The sequence below is a fragment of the Eptesicus fuscus genome, chromosome 1 (genome assembly GCF_027574615.1).
Source record: "Eptesicus fuscus isolate TK198812 chromosome 1, DD_ASM_mEF_20220401, whole genome shotgun sequence".
In the NCBI taxonomy this organism is placed as follows: Eukaryota; Metazoa; Chordata; class Mammalia; order Chiroptera; family Vespertilionidae; genus Eptesicus; species Eptesicus fuscus.
The window spans coordinates 10182798-10210403 of NC_072473.1; the positions used below are offsets into that span (position 1 = coordinate 10182798).

Consider the following 27606-nt stretch of genomic DNA (forward strand, 5'->3'; position numbering starts at 1 on the left):
ATAATGATGTGTATTGATTATATATAGAGGTCATTTTAAGGTGCTTTTTATTTAATTTAATAAGTGTAATAGGCACTAAAATGCAACTCAACTGGGTACTATCATTGAAACAATTTGATTCAAACCAATAGTTTGCATGCTCTTTGGTTCCTTTTATATCTTGTTTCTTTCACCAGTTCAATACTATTCAAGTAGCTCTGAATTCTGGCTTTTCCCAGGCAGCTGCTCAGTTATATAAGTGATGTGAACCCTTAGCAGTTTTTGCCTGGATACTAATGACTCTAAAAGGGTGTGAAACTCTTCTCTTTCATACTAGATCTGTACCTTATATTCCCCCTTGCAAACCAGAAACTACATTTATTTCCTCTGGAAAGACTTCTCACTGTGCTGTGCGCTTAGGACTGCGCAGTCAACATTGCCATGTGCGGCATTGGAGGCTCGCCGTCACCTAGCGGCTGGTTTCCCATGTTTTCATCCTTGCTAACACTGGGATCTCAGATGTTTGCAGATCATTTCTATTCCTGATGGTTCTTCAAAGAAGGGCTAGAATTATTGCCTTTTACCTAGAGCAAAAGTAAACCTAAATGATGAAGAGTCAATACATACTTTTCGTACATTCCCAGATTTGAGCCAGATAATATCTACAGTGTTTTCAACTCGTGTTTTTGAGGTAGCTCTTTTATCCTCTTCTCAGCTTTTGTCCATTTTGACTTTTCATTGACCTCAGTGAGTTGTAAAGTGAACTACAATCTGCATTTCTAGCATGTTTAATGCTTTTCCTACTCGCACAGGGGAATAGTCATTTCCTCTCAAATCTAATGGGCCCTCTCTTAGCTTTTAACTGTTATTTTCCTGTGTCGATGAATTATGGACCTCACAGAGATTGCCATCCATGATAAGGACTTGATTTAAAGTCATAAAAGCTGGCATTTTTTCTTTAGGAAGGGAAATTTTTATGACATCCGTGCTCTGTTATCTGCCCTAACTTCCTAAAGAATAAAAAGATTGAATGAAGGCTTATCAATTACTTTGTTTTATGGAAGGATCACTGATCTCCTTTTGAAAAGAAACTCTGCTTTGCTGTTTTTCTGCTTTTGCTTTACCACCATCCTCGTTTTTCTTCTCAGAAGTTCTAAATGAACTTTTACTGAACCTTGTTTGGTCTCAATCTGAGGTTTAGCTTCTCTCCAGAGCCCTGGACCAAAAGTAGTCCGCACTAAGGGGCTCAAGAGAGCTTTACAGCAGGGGTCCTCAACCAGGGCCAATTTTGCCTTCTGGCAGCATTTGGCTCCTATGTGGTTATTATAACTAGGTGTGGTGGGATGCTACTGGCATGTAGTTAGTAGAGGCCAGGGATGCTGCTACACATCCTACATGCACAGGACAGCCCCCCACAACAAAGTGATCTAGCCCTAAATGTTAGTAGTGCTGAGGTTGAGAATCCTACTCGACCGTATTCGAACCCCTGGAATCTTATTGTTTGTTCCCATTGTCTTGGGCCTGCTAAAAGGTGCATCCTTTGGGAGGAGACCACAGTTACTTTATAGGTATTTGAGAACTTAAATTCTAGGTCAGCGTCCTTAGAAATTGTTTCACAGAGCCATGGTGCTTACGTTAGAAGTAGGCAGCAACCTGGCAGATTGGCACAATTTTTACCAAGTGCTCAAAGGTATCCATGGCTTTTAGCGGTGTCTCCCAAAAGAAAATGTCTTCGTTTTTCATTTAGGTCATTTAATAGCTCTTTACAAATATTGGCATATGACAGACCAATTAGAAGCAAAAATCTCTGTATTGGTGGTTGTGATGTGGCTGTTATAGGAGTATTTGTGCTGTACGCTTTGGTCAAATCTGTTTTCAGACCAGCTTTACAACTCACCATATGCAGTTGTACTTTCATTCTAAGCTCGGAGCTACGCTGGTTAGTTTCTAGTCACTTCATGTATTATAAAGTATGTTGTGGTTGTAGAGTTAGCCAGTTTAGCATGTTCCTAATCTGAAAATTAGTGGACTTCTCTAGGAAATGCTATCCCATTTTCCAGTCCCAGCTCCTCTTAGTTAACATCATAGTATCCTCACTTCTTAAACTAGTTTTTAGAGTAAATAAGGAAAAAAGCCATTTATTTTCTTCTAGCTGTGTATTGAGAATGACTAATAGTGTACAGCTTTTTTTTTAAAGGCCAGAGGATTACTTTTCAAGTGTGTGGAAGGCGCTGTTTATTTCTGTTCACCTAGGTCCTGGTGGTGACCCAACTTTCAGCAAGGGCAGTCGCTCATTGAGACTTATTCCTAGAGCTCAGCTGGGACTTAGAAATCTGCATATTCTCTCCTGGTCAGAAAATTGTTTGTGGAGAGCACTGCTTTTATATCTAGAAGTTCGTTACTTCCTGCATTATAGTGGGATATTGAGCTCCCTGTGAGCACTAAGATCCACAGACTCATGCTTTTATGAACTGGGAATGTGGGATGATACACTGAACCAAGTCAGAAAATACTGAATTATTTCCTTACCTCCATCAGTTCATCACAAATAAAGTGTGTAAGCAGAGAAAACCTATTTACAGTTAAAAAACAAATGGTTTCTTTAAAGGGGGCAGCAGAAAAGATGATGTCCTATCTCTAATCCCCAGGGCCAGAATCTCACAAGAAGGTTCTCTCAGAGACTTAAAGGGCCGGCTTACAAAACAAAAACTTGTAAGTGGTTCTGATTTTGTTTCTTTTGCGTCTTGACCAGCTGAGATATAGGATATCTTGAGGTCTGATTCAGCTGGGTAAAAAAAAAACAAAAAACCTGTCTTAGAAACCATAAGTAAATACAAGAAAGTGAAGCTGTGATAGGATGAGCCCCTCATCTGTCTGTATACACACTTGTGGTGAAGGTAAGGTGGATAGGAAACTCTGGGCCTGCTGCCCTATTCTACCCTATTTCTTCTTTTTTAACTGAATGTACTATAAAAGATCATAGACTTTCGTGCCAAGTCAGTTACTACGTGAATATTCATTTCCCATAGTGCTTTGTTAATTCATCAGCATTAGGCCTGGTCCTGACTGTATGTTTTTTCACTCCAGGCACTGACCCACCTTTATGTGTATTTTCCTATAGGCTATTAAATATGATCACGACCTGCCTTGTATTTTCATTCATTCACTGTTTACTCCCTAATTTGAGGGAGGTTTGTCTTTTTGTTTTGCCAGAAAAAAAAAATTGTAATAGTTGCACGTTGGATTTCTAGGGCCAGAGAGCTGTGTCAGTGAAACCAGTTTCACTTCTAAGGCCCTTCATTACCGACAAGGTTAAGCTCTCTGAACCCCATTTGATCCTTGGGTCATATTTTGATCCTCCTTTGGAATCTGAAAAAAATCGGTCTCTGTGTTGTATGCAGAATAGAAGTTGCCTTGTTTGTTACTCTTCCAGCGCAGAGTATCAGGGAGAAAGAGGCCTTATCTGTTCTCCACCCCCTCCATTTTGACAGACTGCTAAGAATTCCTCAGGACTTCCTTTGGTTTGGGATTGTACTTTCCCAAAAGCCTGATATGCTTCATTTCAGGCATAGACAAGTTTGTCCTAGTGTTCTGCTTCAGGGTTAATCAGACGAAACCCAGGAATAGAAAAGGTAGATGCCTTGACTTTTGTCCCTGTTGGGGGATGAAAGTATTTATTGCCAGAGTTGTCAAAAGCTCCAGTTGCAAAGCATTCAGAGGTTCAAGAAAAAAAAAAAAAAGGATACTTTTCCTTCTGGGGAACTTTGAAGTTCTCCATGATGGCTTAGGTTTTCCATAGTGGAAAGCAACGTTTGTACAAAACCCATTTTCACTAGAGATATACGATTGGTTATATGTAGTCCTCTCAGTCTATTTCCCTCCCCCTGTTTCCTCTTTGGGCACTGATGGAGTCAGGCTGGAGGGGTAATGCTGTGAATGCAGGAGGTCAATTCTCACTGTAAACTTGGATTGATTAACAGAAATAATTAAACCAAACAAAATAGTGGCCCCTACTTCCTATCTCCAGGAATTGATTTTGTGCCATTTTAAATTCAGGTAGTTATTCTGTATATACTTAGAAGACTATTCCGAGCTTCTTCAATCTCTAGGAGGTTTGAAGGTGGTAACTGGGAAGACACAGGGCAGGGTAACTTTGAGAACCCTGCTCATGCATGAAAACAAAAAATAGGTATAAGCCAGAGTGATGTAACATCCAAATTTGTGGTAGTTGAAGAATCAGTGGAAATTCGTAATTGCACAGACTTTATAAATCCATAATGCAAAGTGTAATTCCATACTTTTTACTGTGGCAAGGGTGTGCTGTAGTGTTAACCTTTTTAATTTTTGAATCCAAACTGAATTTAAAGTGTTGAATATTTAAATTCCTCACAAGCTAATTATGAACCATTTGTAAAATGTTTATATAACTCTTTGTATCATGTGTTCCTACATCTTATCAAGTTTTTTCTGGCATGTATTCCATTCTAAACTTCTGTAAAATTTCTATTGTTGCTGTAAATACTATACAAATATCTATTCCGTGGTAACCTAAATTATCAGCATGAAATGGTTAATTTTTACTGAGCACAATGTATTTTTGAATGGATCTTTCCAAATGTCTTTAATAAAATGCAGATTTTGCACTGACTGAAATGATTGCCAGGCCATCCCAGTCTTGAGCACTGTTGTCCCTCGAGTTTGAAAAGCACGAAGCTCTTCAATTAGTTCCTTCTTTGTAAAGAACTTGTTGGAATTCAAATGAGGGAAAATGGGCCTTTGAAGTTGGAATCAGTTTAAGGGACTGAAATTGATGTAAAGCAGGGCAAATCCTGTTATTTAATGATGTTGATAATTTTTTTTTTGTATTTATAAAGCTTTTTTCCCCTTCTGGCATTTTGAAAACTGGTTTCTTTTACACTTGAATTTTGTCTCCTTTGCACGTTCCTAGTTGTTCACTTGGTGGGTCGGGGAGGATGGGAAGAGATGCCAGCCTCCTGCTCAGTGCCATGGAGAAAGCAAGATGGAGAACTTAATAAGGGTTTCTTTGTGTTTTAGAGCAGGGGGTTGGCAAACTTTTTCTGTAAAGGGCCAAATAGTAAATATTTGAGACTCTGAGCCGTAGGGTTTCTACTACTCAACTCTGCTATTGCAGTGCAAAAAGCATTTGAAAATGATGGGTGTGTCTTGTTCCAGTAAAATTATTTACAAAAACAGGCCAGATGCCAGATTTACTAACCTGTTCTTGGCCTTCACTTTTGTCTCTGAGGATAAGAAGACCTAATGAGTAAATGCTCAGTCAGGGAGGAAAGAACTTACATTTTGAAATAACACATCTAAATATTCTCTAACTTTCTTTATTTTCCTAAACAAAGGACAGTCTTATAAGCATTGTCATCAACTTCTTTGCTCTAGATTTCTCCTTAAGTCATGGAAACCAGTGATTTCAGTTATATTTTTTATCAAGACATAAAGAGTATCTGGGGCTTGTAATTTTTTTGTGTTCATATTACTAGGGCTGGGCACAATGCCAAGTGTTTTGCTTTTACTATTACATTTACTTTTCACAGCAACACAATGAAATGGGTTGTATCCCCATTTTGTAGATGATGAAACTGAGGTCTGTGGGCTTTACATTAACTTGCCCAAGGTCAGCCAGCTAGGATTTGGAGCTTAGTATGTTCACTGTAAAGCCCGTCCTTCATCACTACTAAATAGTGCAGTTGCTGTGTCTCCATGTATAGAAACTGACATAGGTGATTCGTGTACCACCTTTCCTCCCATCTCCCAGCAGGTGGTAATTGATTTGATTTGAGAATATAACATTTCTTTGAAATAGGTCACTAGAGGTCCAGAGACTGGTGAAGTGGTTAAAAGCACAGGATCTGGAGTCTGTTTGCCTGAGTGCAATCCTACATCTTGTATGGCTTTAAGCAAATTACTTAACTTTTCTATGCCTCAGTTACCTTATCTTTAAATGGAAATAATAATAATGATACCTACCTCATAAGGTTTTGAGGATTTGATGAGATGATACTTTGCAAAGCACTTGGTAGAGTCTCAATAAACATTAGCTATTACAACATTGTTGCTAGTATTTGTGTCCTAGTTAGCAGCCCTATGAACTTGAAAGGGAAGATCACAGAATTATGATTGCCAGCTATGGAGATCTCATTAAGCACGTTAGATACATTTATCCTATTTGATCTTCACATCAGCCCTGTAACACTGTCCAGGTTAAGAACCATTGTGACTTGAAGTTACTTATAGCTTGGAGCTACTCTTGGATCCTGGGGGAAGCAACAGCCCTTACAGCTGTACATTTGTCAGCAGGCCTCAGCAATTGCAGGTAGTCAAAAAGATGGGCTTCTGGCAGTGTCTGTTCAAAGGCTCACTCTAGGGGTGCAATCTTCCAGGTTCTGAGACTGGATTCATAGTGCTATCTTTATTTTGAAATACCTTTGCTATGTCCAAGTGACCTCCTCCCTCACTGAATACCCACATCAGTTCAGACCTTTTTCTTTATCTTGGCAACACTTTCTGCCACTTTTTTTTTGTTCGTAGCATTTAATTTAGCTGTTTTTAAATCTGCAATATGTTATGTATATTTTACCACAATTAAAAAAAAATCTCCAAGTGTAGACTACACTGAAAAGAAAAGTAAACATGTTAACATAAGGTAAGAGAATGAGTTTTTGCTACACTCTGTATTTTTTAATTGAAAGGTTTCCCCACAAAAGAAATAATGCTGCAAACATAGTACATGCATTTAGTAGCAAAATTCTGTTAGGCTTCAGATGTCCCTCAATAAAAGTTTTATTTTTATGCATTCTGGCATGAATTCAATGAAGTAAAAAATCATATGCTGTTGTAAACAAATTACCTGCAGATAAACATTTTACGGATTTCAGTATCATTGTTTATTAAATTCTGAAGTATTGAACAATTTCCCTTGTGAAATCTCAGCTGACTTCTTTGCAAAAAAAACAAGTTGATGCTAAAATTTATATGGGAATTCAATGGACTCAATCAAAACAATCTTGAAGAAGAACAAAGTTGGAGTACTCACATGGTCTAATTTCAAAACTTACTACAAGGGCTACAATAATCAAAACTGTGGTGCTGGCATAAGGACAGGCATATAGATCAGTGGAATAGAATTGAGAGTTCAGAAATAAACCTTCACTTTTATGTCAAGTCCTATTTTTTCAATAAGGATACCAAGGCTATTCAATGAGGGAAAATAGTTTTTTTAACAAATGGTGCTGGGACAACTGGATATCCACATGCAAACAATGAAGTTGGACCCCTATCTCATACCATATATATATAAATTAACTCAAAATGGATCAAAGACCTAAATGTAAGGTAAAACTATAAAACTCCTGGAAGGAAACATAGTAAATCTTTATGATATGGATTTGGCAATAGTTTCCCAGATATAACTCCAAAGCACAAGCAAAAAGAAAAATAAATTAGATTTCATCAAAATTTTAAAATGTGTGTTTCAAAGGACTCCACCAAGAAAATAAAAAGACAACCCACAGAATAGGAGAAAACATTTTCAGATCATATGTCTAATAAGGGAATTGTATCCAAAATAAATTTTAAAACTCTTACAACTCAATAATAAAAAGATAGCCTGAATTTAAAATGGATAAAATATCTTAATAGACATATTTCCAATGAAGTGTACAAAGGTCCAGTAAACACATGAAAAGATTCTTAGCATCATAAGTCATGGGGAAATGCAAATCCGAACCACAATGAGATACTACTTCATACTCTCCAGGATGGCTATAATCCAAAAGACAGATAATAACAAGTGTAGAGAAATTAGAACCCTAATAGACTGCTGATGTGAGTGTAAAATGGTACAACCACTTTGGAAAATCATCTGATGGTTACTCTGAAGTTTAAACAGAGTTATCATATGAGTTATCATATATACCCAAGATAAATGAAAACATGACTGACTACACAAAAACTTGTACACTATTGTAGCAACATTATTAGTAATAGCCAAAAAACGTGGAAATAATCCAAATGTCCATCAACAAATAAACAGATAATATAATGTGGTCTACCCCTACAGTGGAATGATATTCTGCCATAAAAAGGAATGAAGTATGATATATGCTACAACCTGAACAAACCTTGAAAACACCGCTAAGCGAAAGAATCCAGACAGAAAAGTCCACATATTGTGTATGATTCAATTTCTAAGAAGTGTCCAGAATTGGCTATAGAGACAGAAATAGATCAGTGGTTGCCTATGGCTGGAGTGGGCAAGTGGTTTGGTGGAGTGATAGCTAATGGGTGTGGGGTTTCTTTCTGGGGTGATGATTTTTTTAGTTGATTGTGATAATGATTGCTCAACTCTATACTAAAATTCATTGAATTGTACAATATAAATGGGTGAAATTTGTATGGTGTGTGAACTTTATCTCAATAAAGATGTTACCAAACAAAAATATCCAACATGAACAATTATTTGGAGAACCTTTATCCCTGCCTCACACCATTTCATTCTTTTTTCCTCTTGACTCGACTTCCCTCCTGGGTCCCGAGTGCCAGTTGTAGAGGGCCTGAACTTAGGCTTTTCTCTGACAGTGCATGTCATGATAAAAGTTCATTCAACTTTCCCAGTTAGGATATCCAATCAGGTGTTCTATTCAAAATGCATTTATCTGTGTGTTCTAAGACCAGAGAAGGATTTTTCCCCACCGTGAATTGATTTGAGAGCAGATGGAGCAGAGAAGAGTGTTTTTTCCAGGTTCAAATATACAGTGTGAGGAGAAAAAAAAGGCTGGGTTAAATATGAAACTCCTCAAAGCCCAACGACACCAGGGAAGAGACTGGGGATTTTAGGAGGCTGCTCACTCACAGAGAAGGTGAATGTGATGTCTAGGATCATGTTAGTGTGAGTCCCGTCACTCAGCCTGGTGTTTGAAAACAGTAACTTGGAGAAATGAGCTGCTAGCAAAGGGTGTACTGCATCAAGGCCAGGATAGTCAGGTTCCCCAGTCTCGTTGAAGGGCCCCATTCTCTGATTCCACCCCCTCTCATCTCCTCCTTTCAAGTCCTCTCCTGCCCACCTGCCATGTCATTAGTAGCTTTTCCCAGGGAAGAACCCAAAAACTCAGGCTGAGCTATAAATGACAAGGGGGACTTAGACTGTTGTTCCCCAAATTCCCTGCTTAATGAGCTGCTCCAGGAGGAGAAGGCCACGCCCATTCCCTCCCAAGGAGGTTGCAGTCAGGAACAGGCAGGTTTGTGTTGCAAGGCAAGCGGGCAGAACTTGGAAGGTGGGCTCACCAGGGGTGTAGCCACATCTCCATTCTTAGGACATAGGTTCTGACTGCTTCCTACAGAGGTAATGGGCTCAGCTAATGGGCCTCCCCCACGTAGCCAGAGATAGCTCCTGGGCCACCTGTTTTCAAAGTGTTAAGCTTGTTAAAAACAGCATCCCTAGCCGAAACCGGTTTGGCTCAGTGGATAGAGCTTCGGCCTGCGGACTGAAAGGTCCCAGGTTCGATTCTGGTCAAGGGCATGTACCTTGGTTTCGGGCGCATCCCCAGTAGGGGGTTGTACAAGAGGCAGCTGATCGATGTTTCTCTCTCATGGATGTTTCTCACTCTCTCTTCCTCTCTGTAAAAAAATCAATAAAATATATTTTAAAAAAATAAAAATAAAAACAGCAGCCCTAGATAAAGGGGAAATTCTGGTGTGTTCTGGTCATTTGGGGTTCCTAAATACTTACATGTGCAGCCTGAATGGGCTGTATGTAATGGGAGCTCTGGAACCCCTCCCCCCCCCCACAATCCCGGTGAACATGGGGGTAAAAGCTCAGCAGCTGAAGCCCTTCTGCCTGGGGCCTTTGGTCGTGTATGGCTCTCAGGAAACTGGGGCACGGGCTCACACCCACTGGACTCATCTGCACCGCCCGGTCACCCTGAAACCTTTCACTCTGTGTCCCCGGAGCTCTACAGTCCTCAATGGTCATGATTTAATGAAAACTTAAGAGAAAGCGCACGCTTGCTCCTCCTTTGCATTAAAAGCCAGGCTTCATGAAACATTATGTTCCTGTTTTGAATAAAGCAAAAGAAATTTCAAATGCTCAGGGCTGCTCTGTGTTCCCTTGGGACTCCACCTTTCCCAGTGTTGCTGTGACAAAACAAAACAAAAAACAGCATCCAATTACCCCTGCTACTTAGGCTCTTGTATGAAAATTGTTTTTAGAGACATTTTCTTTGTCCTTATTTTCTTTGGCCCTGAGTGGGGAATATGTTTATTTGTTTTTTCCTCATTCAAATTGGAAACTATATCTTAAAAACTGGAAAGAAAGAAACATTCTCTACCCAGCTCTGCATTGAAAAGAGCTTGTAAAATGCCACCTCGCTTGTCACAGGGGTGTGAGGGTCTCTGTGGGCCACTCTGCGCCCCCCACCCCCGCAGGCGCCCAGCTCGCAGGAGTCAGCCACACTTGCTGGCACACTCCAGCAGCTCCATCCGGATGGCGATGCGGACGTGCCAGCCCAGCGGGATCAGCCGGATGAAGCGGGAAACGATGGGCGGCCGCAGCAGGTTCTGGACTGTGGAAGTTCTGTCCGAGTTTCCATAGAAGACCTAAAGAAAGGGGTGAAATCCTGTCTCCGTCACAGCCAGGGAGGGAAAAGGAAGACTGATTCCTGTCTGGAGCTGGCCCCAATTTGTAACTGGAAAATCTCAGAAAGTGCTTGAAGTACAGAGAATTTGCAGATGCCCCACAAAATCTGATCTTGACTGGTTGTTGGCACCTATACACTCCAGACCTCTCTGAGTCTGGAGACATCTAGAACTGCACTGTCCAGTATGGTAGCCAGTAGCTACATGTGGCTATTTAAATGTAAAGGACTTCAGCCCTAGCCGGTGTGGCTCAGTGGATGGAGCATCAGCCTGCGGACTGAAGGGTCCCAGGTTCGATTCCGGTCAAGGGCATGTACCTTGGTTGCGGGCATATCCCCAGTAGGGAGTGTGCAGGAGGCAGCTGATCAATGTTTCTCTTTCATGGATGTTTCTCACTCTCTATCCCTCTCTCTTCCTCTCTGTAAAAAATCATAAAATATATTTTTAAAAAATAAAATAAATGTAAAGGACTTCAAATTAGATAGCAATTCACTTCATCAATCACAGCACCCATGCGCAATTCAAGTGCTCCATAGCTGATATGGTTAGTGGCGGTCATATTGGACAGTGCAGATATTAACATTTCCATCATCGCACAGAGTTCGTTTGGATGGCGCTTATTTTAAAAATTGCCTCTTGACTTTGCATTTTAATTCTTTGCATTTTGACAAGAATTTTGAAAATGACCACATCACACAAGAGGAATGTTCCCATGTTCCAAAGGTATCCAAAGTGGAGCTCAAGTAAAAACTTGTGAGCTGGCTCTGCAGTCGTGAGTCATGAGCTAAAGCTTAATGGCGAGTCTCTACATCGATACAAATAGCAAGGACTTTCTACACTTGGGAATGTTTTTTAAAAGAAAAAAACAAACTAGAAGGAAGATTTGCAAGGAGGAGGGCAGGGCCCAGATAATAGAGACATGGCATGATGCAGTGGGTGAAGCATAAAAGGTGCAGTGGATGTTTGGCTGTATTTCCAAAGAAATCATTCTTTTCAATCTTTTCAGAGTCATAGTGTTCTGCCCGACATCACCAGAACATTTCATTCCCTTCTGGTATTATCTTCAGAAAAAATGGACCTCATCCATCCACAAAACAAGAAGGGCCTCATATGCCATGATCTTACCTTTCTTCCCAATAATAATGCCCCACACCCCCTTCTCTACCCTGTTTGTGCCCTTGAACCTATTCAAAGCAGCAGCCAGGTGAAGAGGGAGGATGGAACAGGCTCTTCCAGATTGCACAGGTGCCCAGCAGGCACTTTGCAAAGAACCTCAAGGCCTTCAGAAGCACAGTGCTTGAAAAGAATTCCCATATCTTTGTGAAAAGCCAATAAGGACAAAAATGGAACAAAATGTCCCCAAGTATCAAGCTGATTTTACCTATTGTTCAAACTCCTTAAAATCTCAGCCCATGAATGTTCTTGCTATACAAATTGGCATCAGAGAGTACAAAGCCTTCTGATTTTCAGCTGCACATGTCTACTTAATGTGGTTAAATGTCCAAATTAACTGGGGGAAGTCCTCACAGGTGAAAGGGCAGTTAATATTTCCAAATAGCTAGTAAATTTTTAGTTCATCATAAATATACATTATAGATAGATAGATATAGGTAGAGAGTTGTGTTCAGTCTATGATGAACAAGAGTTGGGTCTTGTTGCTCAGTGGTTAGTGGCATATAAAAGTTTAAGGACCTCTGTGTCTGCACTGCTGGGGTCGTTTTAAACATTTCTATAGTTTAGTGGCTAACTTGCTGGGTTGTCCAGAACTTCCCAGCTGTAGGTCTCAATCAGTACTAAGGAAGAGCCATATCTACATCAATGGACCAGGACCTACCTGCATCAGTAATAGATCATGTCAGACCTATGTAGCAAAGTATTCAGCAATCCAATGAGTTTGGAATAGTGCAGATAGTTGGCTTTGATTATTCAAGCAACTATATGCTGATATGAGAATTCAGACAAAGATTTCTTCTGCATGCAAGAGTGACACTAATTTGCAGACAATCTACTAGGCACCAGGGATATAACGAGAAAGACAACTGCCTTGGGGTCAGTGCCCTGACAGAGGGCGGCGACAGGAACACAGGGATACAGCAAAGAAGAGAGTCCCAGAGAGTGTGAGCTAAGGTGATTTGGGGTAGGCCTGACTTACCCTGTTGTTTCCGGTCTGGTCCTTATAGTAAATCCAGTTCAGGCTCTCATCGGTCCTGTACTGCACACTGTATTTGGTCATCCACTCATCGATGTCACAACGACCCTGGGTGAGGATCCCTGAAATCACCTTGACCTCCTTCAGATCTATCTGTAACCACTGGCTGCTGTCCTGGAACTTGGAGAGCCAGGCACACCTGCCAGGGACACAGAATCAGCAGGAGCTTTCCCTGAGAGTGCCTCCAAAGAGCCTGGAAATGCCGACTATTGAGGGGATGCCAGCACCTGAAGAGCCCCCCTCCCCCGCTAAGCTTGGGTTGAGCTACAATCTGTGAAGCACCCAGAGGCTTGTCTCCAAGACGTGCCCAGCCTCTGTGACATCCTCTTTCTCCCTGCGCCTCTACCACCCAAGTGAAAATTGTCAGATTCAACTAATTTGTCAAATAAATGCCTTCAAATGGAGCTGAAATTACCTTTGGGGCGTGGTTGAGCATGTCTTTCTTCAATGCATGGTTATTGCACCCATCAGCCCCCTTCCCTTTTCATTAGTCTCTCCTGATGTTTCTTTCACCATGAATCTTTTGTTTTTCTTTAATATCACTCATCACTCTCTTCATACATATCTGCATCTCCTTCATGTGCTATCATGCGTGGCTTTCAGGGAGTGTCTACCGTGTGGAGAACAGTGAGATGAGTGGCTCTGGGAGGGCTTTTGACAGTTACAAGCTAACCAACCTTGAGGAACTGATTTGTTTTTTTAGCTTTATCCCTCATAAATTGTGGAAACCTATAGCTCCCCTGCTTTTTATTGCGTATTAATTAGCTTCTCAGAACTCAGTCCTCGGTTGCTTTCTCTTCTAATTCCAGACTTGCTCCTCAGGTGGCTCTGACTTTCTACTTCCACCCCAAACCTTTTCTAAATTCCAAATCCTGAGAATCAATTGCTAGCTAGTCAACCTCTCCCAGATGCCAGAGCATCTCAAATGAAACAAGTTCAAAAGTGAGTTATGAATTATCCCCACCCGAACCCCTCCTTCAATGCTACACATCTCTCTGAATGCAAGCCCTGTCTTTCCAGGTCTTCATGCCAGCAACCTGAGAGCCATCCTTGACCCCTTCCTCTCTGTCACCTTAAACAGCCAATCCATCTATCGGCTCCATCTCCAAGTGTTTGTCAGTCATTTACTTCTCTCCATTTCCCTGCTACCACACTAGCCCTCAATTGTTGCCTGGACTGCCACCATAGCTTCATTAGTCTCCCTGGATTAACCTTGTCCCCAACTACACAGCTCTCCCCACAGGAGCCAGAAGATTTTTTCTTTTCTTTTTTAAAAATATATATTTTATTTATTTCAGAGAGTAAGGGAGATGGAGAGATAGAAACATCAATGATGAGAGAGAATCATTGATCAGCCACCTCCCACACTGGAGATCAAGCCTGCAACCTAGGCTTGTGCCCTGACCAGGAATTGAACCGTGTCCTCCTCGTTCATAGTTCAATGCTCAACCACTGAGCCACACCGGCCGGGCAGAAGATTTTTTTCTTAACACAAATTTGATTGTGATGCTCCTCAACTTTAAATTTCTCTGAGTCTGCTTATTGTCTCCCAATAGCCTCTTCCCATCTCCCTTTGGTAATAGAACCCCTGAGTTTTATCTGGGCAAATGGCCACCAAACAAAGATCACATTTCTTAGTATTCCTTGAAGCTAGCTGGGCCATCAGACTAAATTTTGGTCAATGGGATATGGGCAGAAGTGGCCAATAGGGTTGTCTGAATCCTTAAAGGAAAAGTGTGTGTGCTCTGTTCTCCTTTTCTCTCTGTTGACTAGAATGTGGATGTGACAGTGGAAGCTAGAGGAGCTAGCATCCAAGATGGGAAGCTTCATGTTAAGGATGACAGAACAACAAGGTAGAAAGAATCTGGACCCCTGATAGCACCCAGCTGCCATAAGAACCCTAGGCCGCCTAATGAAACTTTTAGATGAGCAGGAGACACACCTCTACACTAAGTCTCTGTACTTTGGGGCTCTTTGTTACAGCAGCACAAACCTGCATTCTAACTAATGCACATTCCGGATCCTCCCATTTATCCCTAAAGTGAGGACCACACTCTTTAGCATGACTTAAAAGGACCTGCGTGATCTGATTTCTGTATGCCTCTCCAACTTTGCCTTACCTGTGCTCTAACCTTGCTGGCCTTCTTTGCGGTCCCTATCCATGCCCTTAAGTGGTCTTTACTGATGGCCTTTACACCTGCTGTATCCTATGCCCAGCCCTTCACCTGGCCAACTAGAAGTCACAGGTTAAATATATTTCCCTTAGAGAGCTCTTCCCTGGTGCTTCAAATGGACCAGGTGTTTCTCCTCTGTCTCCTCCACAGCACTCATCACACTAAGTGATCACTTGTGTGATTATGTGCTTAGAATCCTTGTCCCCCTCTAAATTGTGTGCTTAAAGGCCAGGACTCATCCACCTTGTTCAGTGCTCTATCCACAGTCCTTGGCACATGGAAGGCATTCAATCAATGTTTATTGAATAACTAAATGCATTTTGTTTCACTCATTTATTACAGAGACCTACTTTTTCAAATCACATGAAAAAAAAATCAGCTGAGCTGCCAGGCCTGCTTACCCAAAGCCTTGACTGTTGAGCCGGGCCTTGTTGGCAGTCCATGACGAATACCAACCCATGTACTGCTCCGGGTTGGAGCAGGTGATCTGGTCTGGTGTAACCTCCCCTGACTCGAAACCCAGGGGTTTATGATAGGGGCATTCTGGGAAAGGAAAAACAATGCACATCAAAACACTCAGATTGCATCACAATACTCAACAAACACGACAGACCAAAATGACAAATCAAACCATCCCGTCTGAAGATGAAGTAAAGGAATTGCTATAGAGATTCAGGACATTCGTAAAAGCATGGCAGTGGTTGGGGGTAGTTTTGAGAAATAGTTCACCTCCTTCACAAACAGACTTAAAAACCAAGAGGTTTGCAGCGAAATGTCATACTTAAATGCCATACTCTTTGTTTTCCTCATTAATACATCAGCCATCCTGTATGATGACATCAGGGACTCTAATTGTCCTTGGGCAACATGTGGTGGCAATTATTAGGAAAAAAACAATGGTGAGAGGCAGGAAGGCAATTATATATTGAGACTGAGTTCCTCCTTGTAAATTGCAGTTGTCTCACTAGTCTAATGAGGGGTGGGGGGGAAGGTGAAATGTGCTTGAGTGACTTTCGAATAAAGAACAGTAGGAAGGAACTGCTTTTCTCAAATAAGAATAGCCAAAGCTCGTTCTTATATGTTAATTATCTGCTGCTTCTCATGTATTTCCTCTCACATTTAGTGTTGGTTTACCTGGTCAGAGACTGCCAATTGCCATACAAGTATCCATTCTCCCCTTCTTTTTCACTAAAGAACCCTATTTTGTTGGGGACAGCAATGTAGCCAGCTGCAAAAACAATCTTTCCCAGACTTTCTTGCAGTTAGAAGTCATGTGATACAATTTCTGATCAGTGAGATATGAAAGGATGTTTGCTGGGGATTTCTGTTCAGGTTTTGCTTGCCCCTTCTAACTGTTGCCTAGAAGCAAGACTTAATGGCTGGTACAACAGTAGCCATCTTGCACCATGGGGATAAGGCCAAGGGAATGGCAGAGACCTCAGCCCTGATATACTTAAGCAAAACCCTACTCCTCCTCTTTTTACCATGTCAGTCAAAACAAAGCTAATTCAATAACCCACTATTTAGGGGGGCTCTTATTTATAACCAAACCTAGTTTCTACTGAATTCCTATCTATCTATCTATCTATCTATCTATCTATCTATCTATCTATAAATAAAGAGGTAATATGCAAATTAACTGTCACTCCAACACACAAGATGGCCACCCCCATGTGGTCAAAGATGGCTGCCCCCATGTGGACACAAGATGGCCACCACAAGATGGCCAGCAGGGGAGGGCAGTTGGGAGGGACCAGGCCTGCAGGGGAGGGCAGTTGGGGGCAATCAGGCCTGCAGGGGAGGACAGTTTGGGGGGACCAGGCCTGCAGGGGAGGGCAGTTTGGGGGGACCAGGCCTAAAGGGGAGGGCAGTTAGGGGTGACCAGGCTAGCAGGGGAGGGCATTTAGGGGCAATCAGGCCGGCAGGGGAGCAGTTAGGCGTTGATCAGGCTGGCAGGGGAGTGGTTAGGGGATGATCAGGCTGGCAGGCAGAAGCAGTTAGGGGCAATCAGGCAGGCAGGCAGGCGAGCAGTTGGGAGCCAGCAGTCCTGGATTGTGAGAGGGATGTCTGACTGGGGTCCCTTGAGGGGTCCCAGATTGGAGAGGGTTCAGGCTGGACTGAGGGACACACACCCCCATGCACGAATTTTGTGCACTGGGCCTCTAGTATATATAAAAGGCTAAGCAACCTTCCAACCAGCTGGTAGGTATGACATGCACTGACCACCAGGGGGTAGATGCTCAATGCAAGAGCTGCTGAGCTGTGGTGACTTGACAGTGGTGGTTCTTGGGTGATGCACCCCGGAACCAGAGAGGAGGGAGTCTGATTCCTCACAGGGCCTCGCAATTCCACCTTTGGCTGTGAGTTATGTTGTTGCTGGGGCACTGTCAGCCCCAAATCTGGATTACTGCACACTTGCGTTTGTGTTCCACATCCTGTACACAGCAACTTTGCAGAGTGCCCTCTCACACTCTGGGACCCCTTGGGGGATGTCGGAGAGCTGGTTTCAGCCTGATCCCCACAGGCCAGGCCAAGAGACCCCAACTGCCAGAGGGACCCCCGCTCACTCTGCAGACACCCTTCGAGCCCCAGTGCTGCCCCAGGTGTGGCAGGCGGGAAGGGACCGCAGGTGGTTGGCTCCAGGACGTATCCAGCCTGTCTCGCCCAGTCCGGCCCCGCAGGCCACCTTCTAATTAATTTCCTTTCAATGTGCACAAATCCATGCACCGGGTCACTAGTAGGAAATAAATCAGCTTATGCAAATACATTCTCCTAGTTTTCTGCTTGTGAGTGATAAACTTCAAGTAAGGTAAATCAAATTATTTTTTTCATGTGTAAGTTTGGGTTTATATTGAAGAGCTGAATATATTTACTGGGGTGTCATCACCTTACACAGTAAAATGAGAGCAAGTTCTTTCTAGAGACTCATTTTCACAAGTCAGTGAAACTGAATGAAGCATGAAAAAGCTTCAGACTCCCTGGGGTTGGGGTTGGGGGTATGAGCCTTTCTACCCAATGCACCAAAAAAAAAAATAGGTCCAACTTCCACCAGTAGCTGCAGCTCAGTGGGGCTGCGGGTGAAGGTATAGCATTTGTAGTTGATCAAAAACCCAAGGCTTCAGGGGCCTATTAAAATGTCAATTCCTGGGAGAGGGAACAGGAACGCTTTATGGGCTACACGCACATGCCTTATGTGGCCAAATCATCAAGGGAGCTTCTTAAGAATGCAGTTTCCAGGATTTCACTCCCAGAGTGGCCAATTTTTAACAAGCACACTATCCAAGTGCACTGTGGAAGCCTTAGCCTACCACAGAAGGCATTTTGTTGGCTGGTGGATTCATGGGCCTAGTGCCCATGGCTTTGAGGGCTCCTCTACCTCCTCTACCCGCCTCTGACCTGGAAGACAAACTTGGGCCACCAGATAGAGGGACAAGGCTCCAGTGTCAGAACGCTGGCTTTCAGTTGGGCCTTGGTGGTTACTTAAATTCTAACTGTGGATATCTCTAACTCCCCTATATCCAGAACCTCCCTTTTCTTACTCCAGGGCCACCAACTTGGAAGGAGGAAGCAGAGGGGGGAAAAAAAGCCATTGCCACCTCTCCAAGAACTTTATTCTTAGCATTTCGATCTTTCTCTGTTTCCCCTCATATCTCTTGCCATTTCTTCCCAATTACCCATCGAACAGTTAAGAGTGTGGGCTGTAGACATGCAGGGACCTGGCCAGGAGCAATGGCCTTGGAGGCCTGTGAAGACTTGTCCAGACATGGATCTTGCCCACACTCTCCAGGGGAAGTGATGATCTCACCATTCCCATGGTTTCAGCAGGCATGTGGGAGCCAAAGCCTGACTTCCAGGCCCTATGAGTATTTTCCAGGTGAATAGTTCCATCTGTGTGACCCAAAGATACTTCATAGCCAAAACTGAGCCCTTCAGCATGCAAGCCTCAAGCCTGGCCCTGTCCAGTGCTCCTGTCTCAGGCTTTGGTGCCTCCAACTACCCAGCTGCTACACACAAACTGGGTGGTTTGGCCCAGGGCACAGAGCAAAGACTCTCTGATGGGTCTCAGCCTGCGATTTACCTGGGGAGTTGCAGAAGTGCTGGTGTTTGGGCCAGACCCCCAGAGAGTCTGATGTCATTGGTCTGGGGAAGGACCTGGGCATGGGGTAAAAGTACAGGTCATTGTAATGGGCAGCCAAAGTCAAGATTGCTGGTATAGAGCCAATGCAACATGGAATTGAATCCTACTCTCCCTCTGTGAGTTTAGGCAAGCTGCTTAATGTCTCTACTTCAGATTCCTTGTCTATGAAAGGAACACAACAGTAGAACCAGCCTCCACAAAGTTGCTGTGGGGTTATGTGAAATATCGTTTGTAAAGTATAAAGCCCATAGTGCCAGGTCAAAAAGCAGCAGCTCATATTGGTAGGATAGGGTGAAATTGTGAGACTATAGTCATGTCTTCTTGAGTTTGGCATGTTTTTCTGATGAAGAGTCTCTAGGGAAGAAATCTAACAGCCCGCCCTATATCCCATGCTGTCCTGCTCCCATCATCTCTAAGAAAGAGGCCAGCTTCATGTTTCTAAAGGTTTGGGCTCTCCTTGCCCCAGGATGGAATAAGCAATGTGCACATCTGTGTGTGTGTGTGTGTGTGTGTGTGTGTGTGTGTGCGCGCGCGCGCGTGACTTGAGAAAGAAGCCTGTTGGCAACATAGCATCTCACAGGCTTATAGATTTGGAAGGTCTAGGCCTCAAAAGGAATCAGCTGATTTTCCCAGAGGAGGAGATGGCCAGGGGCTCTGGGCTTTGACTCTTGCTAAGTTGGGTCAGGTCGGGGGGCTCATGGTAAGGGCCTGAGTTTAGCCAGGAAATGGTGCCTCTGATGAGGCTGGACCAGGGATGGAGTCTGGGAGCCCTGAGCTCTGGATACCTTCAGGAAACTTGGAAAGGTTCCCAGGACTGAGTTTGGTTCAGAGGGGAAGCTGTTGACCTTGGAATGGGGCTGTAGGCTGGGCAGAGAGCCTACTACATAGCCTGGACCCAGGCCCTGCCCCAGGCAGCCCTTGCAAGCCCATGGTATGAGTTCATGTAGTCCAAAGGGGAGATAAAGGACCTTCTACAATCATTTCTTTAGACTCTTCACAGGCCATGACAAGAGGGGACTCAAACTAGGATTATGTGAATTTGGTAAAATAGAAACTGTAACATTCTTTGTGCTCTGTGTGCTGTGGAGTGAACTGTAATACAGTTTCTTTATTATTTTTCCTGACTCCTTTTCCCTCCTCCTCCTCCTTCCATGGTCCTGGCTGAGCTGCCTTCAGGTCCTCATGCAGGCCTGGAGGCCTTCCCTTGAGACTGTTCCCTCTGCCTATGACAGTCCTGGCCCCTCTTTTCCCCCCTTTACCTCTACTCATCCTTCAGATTTCTGCCCACCCTGAGCTAGGTAAAGGATTCCAGGTACTCCCAGGCACTCTACACCTGTCACTTGTCTCTCTTCTTGTGATTATTTAATCAGCAGCAGCCCAGTCAGTCTTTCTCACCATTCTATCCTCTGAGCCCTGCAGAATGCCTGCACATGCAGGTACTGCATAGATGTTGATCAGATGGATGGATGAAGGATGGATGGATGAACAAACATCATCACCCCCCTCTTGGGCAGCCACTGGGGATAAGCAGAGAAAATTGCAGAAACAGGAAGCAGTGAGCTCAGGGAGAAAGTAGAAATTAACTGACCCAGAGACATCCCACTGGCCTATGTCTATACTCATTTTACTCTTAAGGAGAAAACAAATAGTTTGTGGCACAAGTGGCTCTTGTGAGCACTGATGTGATACTTAGATGGATAAAGGCATATTCACATTATGCTGCTAATCCAGACTATGGATATTTAACATACTAGCTTTTCTTATTGAGTAGATAATTTCTCAATCTGTAGGCATTCAGGCCAGACATGCTTATAAAAGATGTTAACCTAAAGGGACACAAAGGGAGTTGAGGGACATTCTTGTCAAGAAAGATGTGAATATTATTATGCATGGGTATTAGACTTAAATATTTATGACAATGTAGTAGAATATAAAATAATATTTACAGAAGAATAGAATATAAATTTGAATATGATATAGAAATATAGAATCTGGATCTGGAATACCAGTAAAGCATCGAGTCATTGGATTTCTTATACTCTGATACCTTCCCTACCCTATTCCTGCATCTCAGAGTGTCCAAGTAATCTTGACTCAATTGTGGAAATGACAGACCTGTGAGTATTTTTAGTAGTGTTAAGATGAAAATTAGGAGGCCACAATGCACTCAGCCTTCTGCTCTATGGGTGGGACCCCTGGGCAGTAAGAACCAGGGTGCACCTGGGAGCTCCTTTTTGGCAGCTATGAATGACCTTCCTGTCCTCCTGTGCTTTCTAGGCGCTTCTTCCTCCCTAAATCAGAGTACGCAGAAAGCCTTGAATCACAGAGGCCAGGGACACCAACATCATTACCGAAGTCCTAATAAGGATCTGAGGCGCTGTGGGCAACTGACTTCTGGAAGCTTCTAGTCCTGCTGCCCTGAATCATATCTCTCATGGAAAAGCTAATTAACACCAACGAATCAACCATTTAACACCAAGGTTGTGTGTTTTCTTTCTTGGAAATATATGTGTTGTTATAAAAACAAACAAAAAAACAATGGGGAAAGAAAGAATAGGTAAGCTAAAGAATTTCTGATTTCAGAACCTCCAGTACATGACTGTGTAGGGGAGATAGCTTTGGGGACCCGATTGTCTTCACATTCCTCAAACACAAGGCCCTTTCACAGTTGATTAGGTCAATGAATCCAATCTGCATAAATAATCTCTTTTCAATTTCTTAGAAAGAACTTCCTTGGAATGGAATTCCAGTAGCCTCCTGTCTAGTGAAGAGAACATTTGTTTTCACTAAATGGTAAACTCCTCCAGGGTGGAGACAATGCCTTCATTTTTGTCTCGCCATCAGTATCTGGCACGTAATAGGCATGTGATAAAAAGGGGCGGATTATTAATGAGGGTGCATCAATATTGACTGGGAAGATCATACCAACACATAATGGCTACAGGAGCTCCGGTCCAGTGGGAGAAGCCCACTGAACTAAACAGCCCATCATGCTTTCCTCACTATAGGGACCCCACTGTTCCCTTGTAAGACTTGGTAAATAGGAAACCGGTGGCAGTAAAAGCCATTGTAGACTCCCTCCTTCTCTCCCCCACAATTTGCTATTTTAATGCAAATTTAATGAAATAATGAAGAGAAGCTCACAGGCATACACACAAACCTGTCTCTCCCGGAGCTATTATTAGACGATTATGTAAAGTAGATGACGTTACAGGCGCTCTGTAACCCTGGAGAAGGGTGGCAAGGACAGTTTCATACTAAAGAAGCTCTGAGCCTAGAAAGGACTGAGCATTGCAACTATTTGCGGGCCTCCTCAGCCAGAGTGTGAGCTCTTGGAAGGCAGGAAGAAAAGGAGCACCAATTTGCCAAGGACAGCACAACGTGCTTTAATGCCTCATCCGAGTTATTCCTCATAACAACTTCTTGGAGCAGGGGTCCACAAACTGTGGCCCTTGGGCCAAATAGTGTGCACTGCCTGATTTGTAAATAAAGTTTTATTGGCACACAGCCATGCACATGCATTGACATGCTGTCTATGGATTCTTTATGAGCAACCATGGCAGGATTGAGGAGTTGAGAAAGCATGACCCACAAAGCTGTAAATACTTATTGTCTGGCCCTTTACTCACAAAGTTTGCTGGCCCCTGCCTTAGGGGAAGGTAGGCATTCACATTAGTCAGGAAAGGTCATGTTATGCTGCAGAACAAACCATCCAGAAATATCAGAGGGTTAATACAACAAAGATTTATTTTTCACTCAGGTGCCTGAGCCATTGTGGGTGGGCAGGGGTTCTGCTCCACAGAATTTCCTAGGCACTCAGGCTGAGGGACAAGCCATTTTCTCAAGCAGGAAGATGGAGAGCTGGAGAGTTGAGGACCAGCAGCCCTTAAATGCCTCACTTTGGAAGGACACTGCTCACTTGGGCGGGAAGTGCTAATATGAAGCCACTGATTGTGGGGGGGAGGGGAGGCTGGAATATGGGGAAGTACATGGCTGTTTGGTGAGCAATGGCTACCCAGGCATAGTAGCATTGATACCATTGTAATTAACTAGTTATTAATAACTAGAGGCCCAGTGCACAACATTCATGCACTGGGGGAGGGGTCTCTCAGCCCGGCCTGTGCCCTCTCGCAATCCGGGACCCCCGGAGGGGTCCTTAGCACTGCCACGGAGGTGAGAGAGGCTCCCGCCACCACCACTGCGCTTGCCAGCTGTGAGCCCGGCTTCTGGTTGAGTGGTGCTCCCCCTGTGGGAGTGCACTGACCACTAGGGGGCAGCTCCTGCATTGAGCATATGTCCCCTGGTGGTCAGTGTGCATCATAGCAACTGGTCGTTCTGTTGTTTGGTCAATTTGCATATTAGCCTTTTATTATATAGGACTAGAGGCCGGATGCATGAAAATTCGAGCATTGGAAGGGAATCCCTCAGCCTGGCCTGCCCCCTCTCACAGTCCGGGACCCTTCAGGAGATGTCTTAAGCCACAGTCTGGCCTCCCTCTACAGGAGGCAATCAGGCCAATTGGGGGAAGGTGCTGCCTCCATCACCCTGCTGCTGCTGCCACTGCCAGCCGCCCTCCTCAGCCCTTGCAGCTGCTGCGGCTTTGTTCAGAAGGATGTCTGGAAGATGCCTGGTCTATCTGGTCTAATTAGCATATTACCCTTTTATTAGTATAGATAGGAAAGGAGCAAAGGGAAGGCCAGACACTAGAGGCATGTCATTTGGGCAGCTTCACCAGGAAGCTGCAACTTTACACTCCCCAAGGGTCCAACAAAGAGAAGATAGATGCATGCCCACTAAAGTTGGAGGGCCTAGCAAAGGTGCTTGCTGTCAATCACACCTGGAGATAGAGATGGTCAGCCAGAATGGGTGTGGCCACTGCAAGGGCACGAAGATTTGGGATACATAATCTGCTAAACCAGTGGTCGGCAAACTCATTAGTCAACAGAGCCAAATATCAACAGTACAACGATTGAAATTTCTTTGAGAGCCAAATTTTTTAAACTTAAACTTCTTCTAATGCCACTTCTTCAAAATAGACTCGCCCAGCCGTGGTATTTTGTGGAAGAGCCACACTCAAGAGGCCAAAGAGCCGCATGTGGCTCGCGAGCCGCAGTTTGCTGACCACGGTCCTAAACAAATGAGTTCCCCCTCTTGGCTCTCTTGGGACTCCTGTGACTCTGGGCTTGTGGGGCTCTTTTGCTCCTGCTTCCCTGCATTTGCCCACATGGCCCACAGCCATGGAGACCCCCCCCCAAAATGGACTAATGGACTGTAAGTCCATTACTGAACTGGACTCTGCTCCAACATGGAAAGGAATTCTGGACACTGGCTCTGATTTTAGCTCTACTGAAACCCCAGCTAAACTTCTTCTATGACTGGACTAAGGGAAATGGGACTTTGGAAAGGGGTATAATTCCATGGAAATAAAGTTTTCTACCATATCTCATCCTCCCGTGGGGACCTCTAGAAATGCTCCTTCCAGCGGTACCCCAAGAATCCCACTCCCACTAGCAACAGGAGAAGACGAAACATATTTTTCTCCTATAAAAGCATTGCCTCCACTTGATAGAAAAAGGGCAAAGTGGCAGCCCCAGAGTTAATAAGTGACACAGCCAGGACTCCAACTCTGGTCTTTCTGGCTCAAAAGCCTAAGCTGTTCTCAAAACTCCCTGCCACCTACCATTCATTTATTTTCAATTAATTATCCATTAATCTCTTTCAATCAGTCCCATCTTTAACAAGGACATCAGGTCAGTTTAGTGGATCAGTGGCCATGTGACATTTGAAGCTCAGAGGCCAACTGGAGAAAATCGAGAGCGTGGCATTCAGGGGGTTAAAATTCAGCTGGATTGAAAGAAAGGAGAAACAGGATGTTCCCAAGGACAACCCAAGGGTCTGGTGCCCCAAGGAGAGGGGATACTCACTCACCCGGTATGCAGTCTAAGGAGGTGGTGCCTGCAGACCACAGGGCATTGGCACCTCCTTGGCAATCGCACTTGCACACTTTGTGATACCAGGGGTCCTCACCCTCATCCTGTGGGAAGCCAGAGAGGCAGAGTGTCAGAAAAGTCAGGGTCAAAGGTAACTGTGGCCAGCACTACTGGAAAAGCTTGTGTTCAAAAACCGTGCTCATCATTACTCTTGTCTACAGCTGCTTTCACACGGCAACAGCCCAACTGAATCATTACTCCAGCCTTAATGCACACAGCTGCCGCTCATCTGTGAGTCTAGACCAGTGGTCGGCAAACTGCGGCTCGCGAGCCACATGCGGCTCTTTGGCCCCTTGAGTGCGGCTCTTCCACAAAATACCACGACCTGGGCGAGTCTATTTTGAAGAAGTGGTATTAGAAGAAGTTTAAGTTTAAAAAATTTGGCTCTCAAAAGAAATTTTCAGTCGTTGTACTGTTGATACTTGGCTCTGTTGACTAATGAGTTTGCCGACCACTGGAGATAAACAAGTTTCTGCACTGTTGGTGACCAGTTAATAATCTCACAGACACACTCATGAAAGGGGCAACATTCACCCCATTATAGTTGTCTTCAGGGGTTTGGGGCGACTCAGTCTAAGGTCAGGCTCCTTACATTCCCCTGGATGTCCCTTTTGGGGATCCAGTTTTAAAAGGTACTGGATTCAACATTACACCATCTGAATTAAGACGTGGTTTATTTGAACTCATTCAATAAAACATGGAACTTGCTCAGATAAAATGTGTTATTGCCACACCAGAAAAAATATCTTTAAAAGTACATTGAAAAAAGTCATAGCTCTATCCATTATTTTTGGCTAGGAAAAGCTTCAAAAACAGTATCCATGTAAATCCCAGCCTTCTTACTGTAACATACCTCAGCAGATGATAATCCCAGCGTGGCTGAGCAAGAGGACAAGAGGAAAAATCAAGTTAAAAAAAAGAAAGAGAAATTCAACAAAATGATACATTACATGGAAAAGTGAAATGAAGTCATATAAAAGTTAAAGCCCCTTCTTAAACTGATTGTTCAAAGCTGTACTATCCAATGCCCTAGCCACTGGTTCTGGTGGCTATTTGAATTGAACTTAACTAAAATGGATAAAATTAAAAATTAAATTCCTCAGTCACACTGGCCCCATTTCAAGTGCTTACCGGACTGGCCATGTGTCACTAGTGGCTACTGCGCTGGAAAGCACAAGTACAAAGCACTTGCATCGCCGCGGAAGATTCTGTTATACAGCACTGGTTTAAAGCACCAAAGCGCCACGTCTCATTTTCAACAAAACAAACACCTTCATTTCTTTTCTGATTATAAAAGCAACACATACCTATATATAAAAATCTCAAACAAAAGCCAAGTGTAGACAGCAGGAAATAGAAGTCCCTCCTTAATCACTTTCCTATCTAAAAATCAGACCTGATTACCCCAAAATGCTTTCAGATTGTTTTACAGAGTAAAGGAATGGTCTCATCTTTGTCATCACAATTATAAAACTCTTCTTCAAGTTGTGCCTCTATACATATTTACCCATTCCACAAGCCCCTTTTGCGTGTCCATTGTGGGACTGGCACTGTGCCAGGTGCCTTCTAAAATGGAAGCCTCACTCTCTGCACAGGATGATGCACATGGTGAATGGTCTACCAGGTTAGGCACAGGATGCAGTGTGAGTCAAAGGAGCATATCTTTTTAAAAAATATCTTTTTATTGATTTCAGAGAGGAAGGGCGAGGGAGAAAGAAAGAAACATCAATGATGAAAGAGAATCATTGGTCAGCTGCCTCCTGCACGCCAAACACTGGGGATTGAGCCCATAACCCGGGCATGTGCCCTGAATGGGAATTGAACCATGACTTCCTGGTTGATAGGTCAATGCTCAACCACTGAGCCACTCCGGCTGGGCAAGGAGGCATATCCTTTAGCCTGGACAGATTCAGGACCACCCCTCACCTGCATCATTAAACTGCTATCTCTCCTCAGCCCTCATCCTCTGGTTATTCATTTCTAGAGACTCTTTGGCCTATCCGCTATGGGCAGAACTGGCCCTCTCAGGTAGCAATGAAGGTTAGGGAGCACCATCTTGGCAGGAGCCAAGCCCTGTGCTGGCAAAGAAAATCACCAATGACTTCTTTTTAAAAAAATATATATTTTATTGATTTTTTACAGAGAGGAAGGGAGAGAATAGAGAGTTAGAAACATCGATGAGAGAGAAACATCGATCAGCTGCCTCCTGCACACTCCCTACTGGGGATGTGCCCACAACTCAGGTACATGCCCTTGATCAGAATCAAACCTGGGACCCTTGAGTCCGCAGGCCGACGCTCTATCCACTGAGCCAAACCAGTTAGGGCACCAACGACTTCTTACTTTCACATTCGATGGACTCTTTCCAACACTGAGCTTATGTCTTCGTGGTACAATATTGGGTGCTGTCAGTCCCTCCCATCGTCCTACAGCTACAGCTTCTGATACCAT

General features: G+C 43.7%; 1 protein-coding gene across 1 annotated transcript; it reads right to left on the bottom strand.

Moving 5' to 3' along the window:
- Positions 1 to 10452: 10452 nt before the first annotated feature.
- On the bottom strand, positions 10453 to 27606 carry RS1 (retinoschisin 1). Its single transcript, XM_054714864.1, has 7 exons — positions 27499 to 27606; positions 26337 to 26439; positions 26009 to 26034; positions 25094 to 25199; positions 15429 to 15570; positions 12797 to 12992; positions 10453 to 10605 (listed from the first exon to the last, which is right to left on the bottom strand). The coding sequence occupies exons 1-7, from the start codon at positions 27604 to 27606 to the stop codon at positions 10453 to 10455; spliced, it is 834 nt and encodes a 277-aa protein (XP_054570839.1).

What these genes read in the sequence shown, in the direction of transcription:
- RS1 (XM_054714864.1), bottom strand. Translation starts at nt 27,606, where the DNA reads ATGGTATCAGAAGCTGTAGCTGTAGGACGATGGGAGGGACTGACAGCA. An exon ending in CGCGGCGATGCAAGTGCTTT is followed by an intron (nt 26,035 to 26,336) that starts GTACTTGTGCTT and finishes CCTCTTGCTCAG; the next exon opens with CCACGCTGGGATTATCATCT. An exon ending in CTCAACAGTCAAGGCTTTGG is followed by an intron (nt 12,993 to 15,428) that starts GTAAGCAGGCCT and finishes TGTCCCTGGCAG; the next exon opens with GTGTGCCTGGCTCTCCAAGT.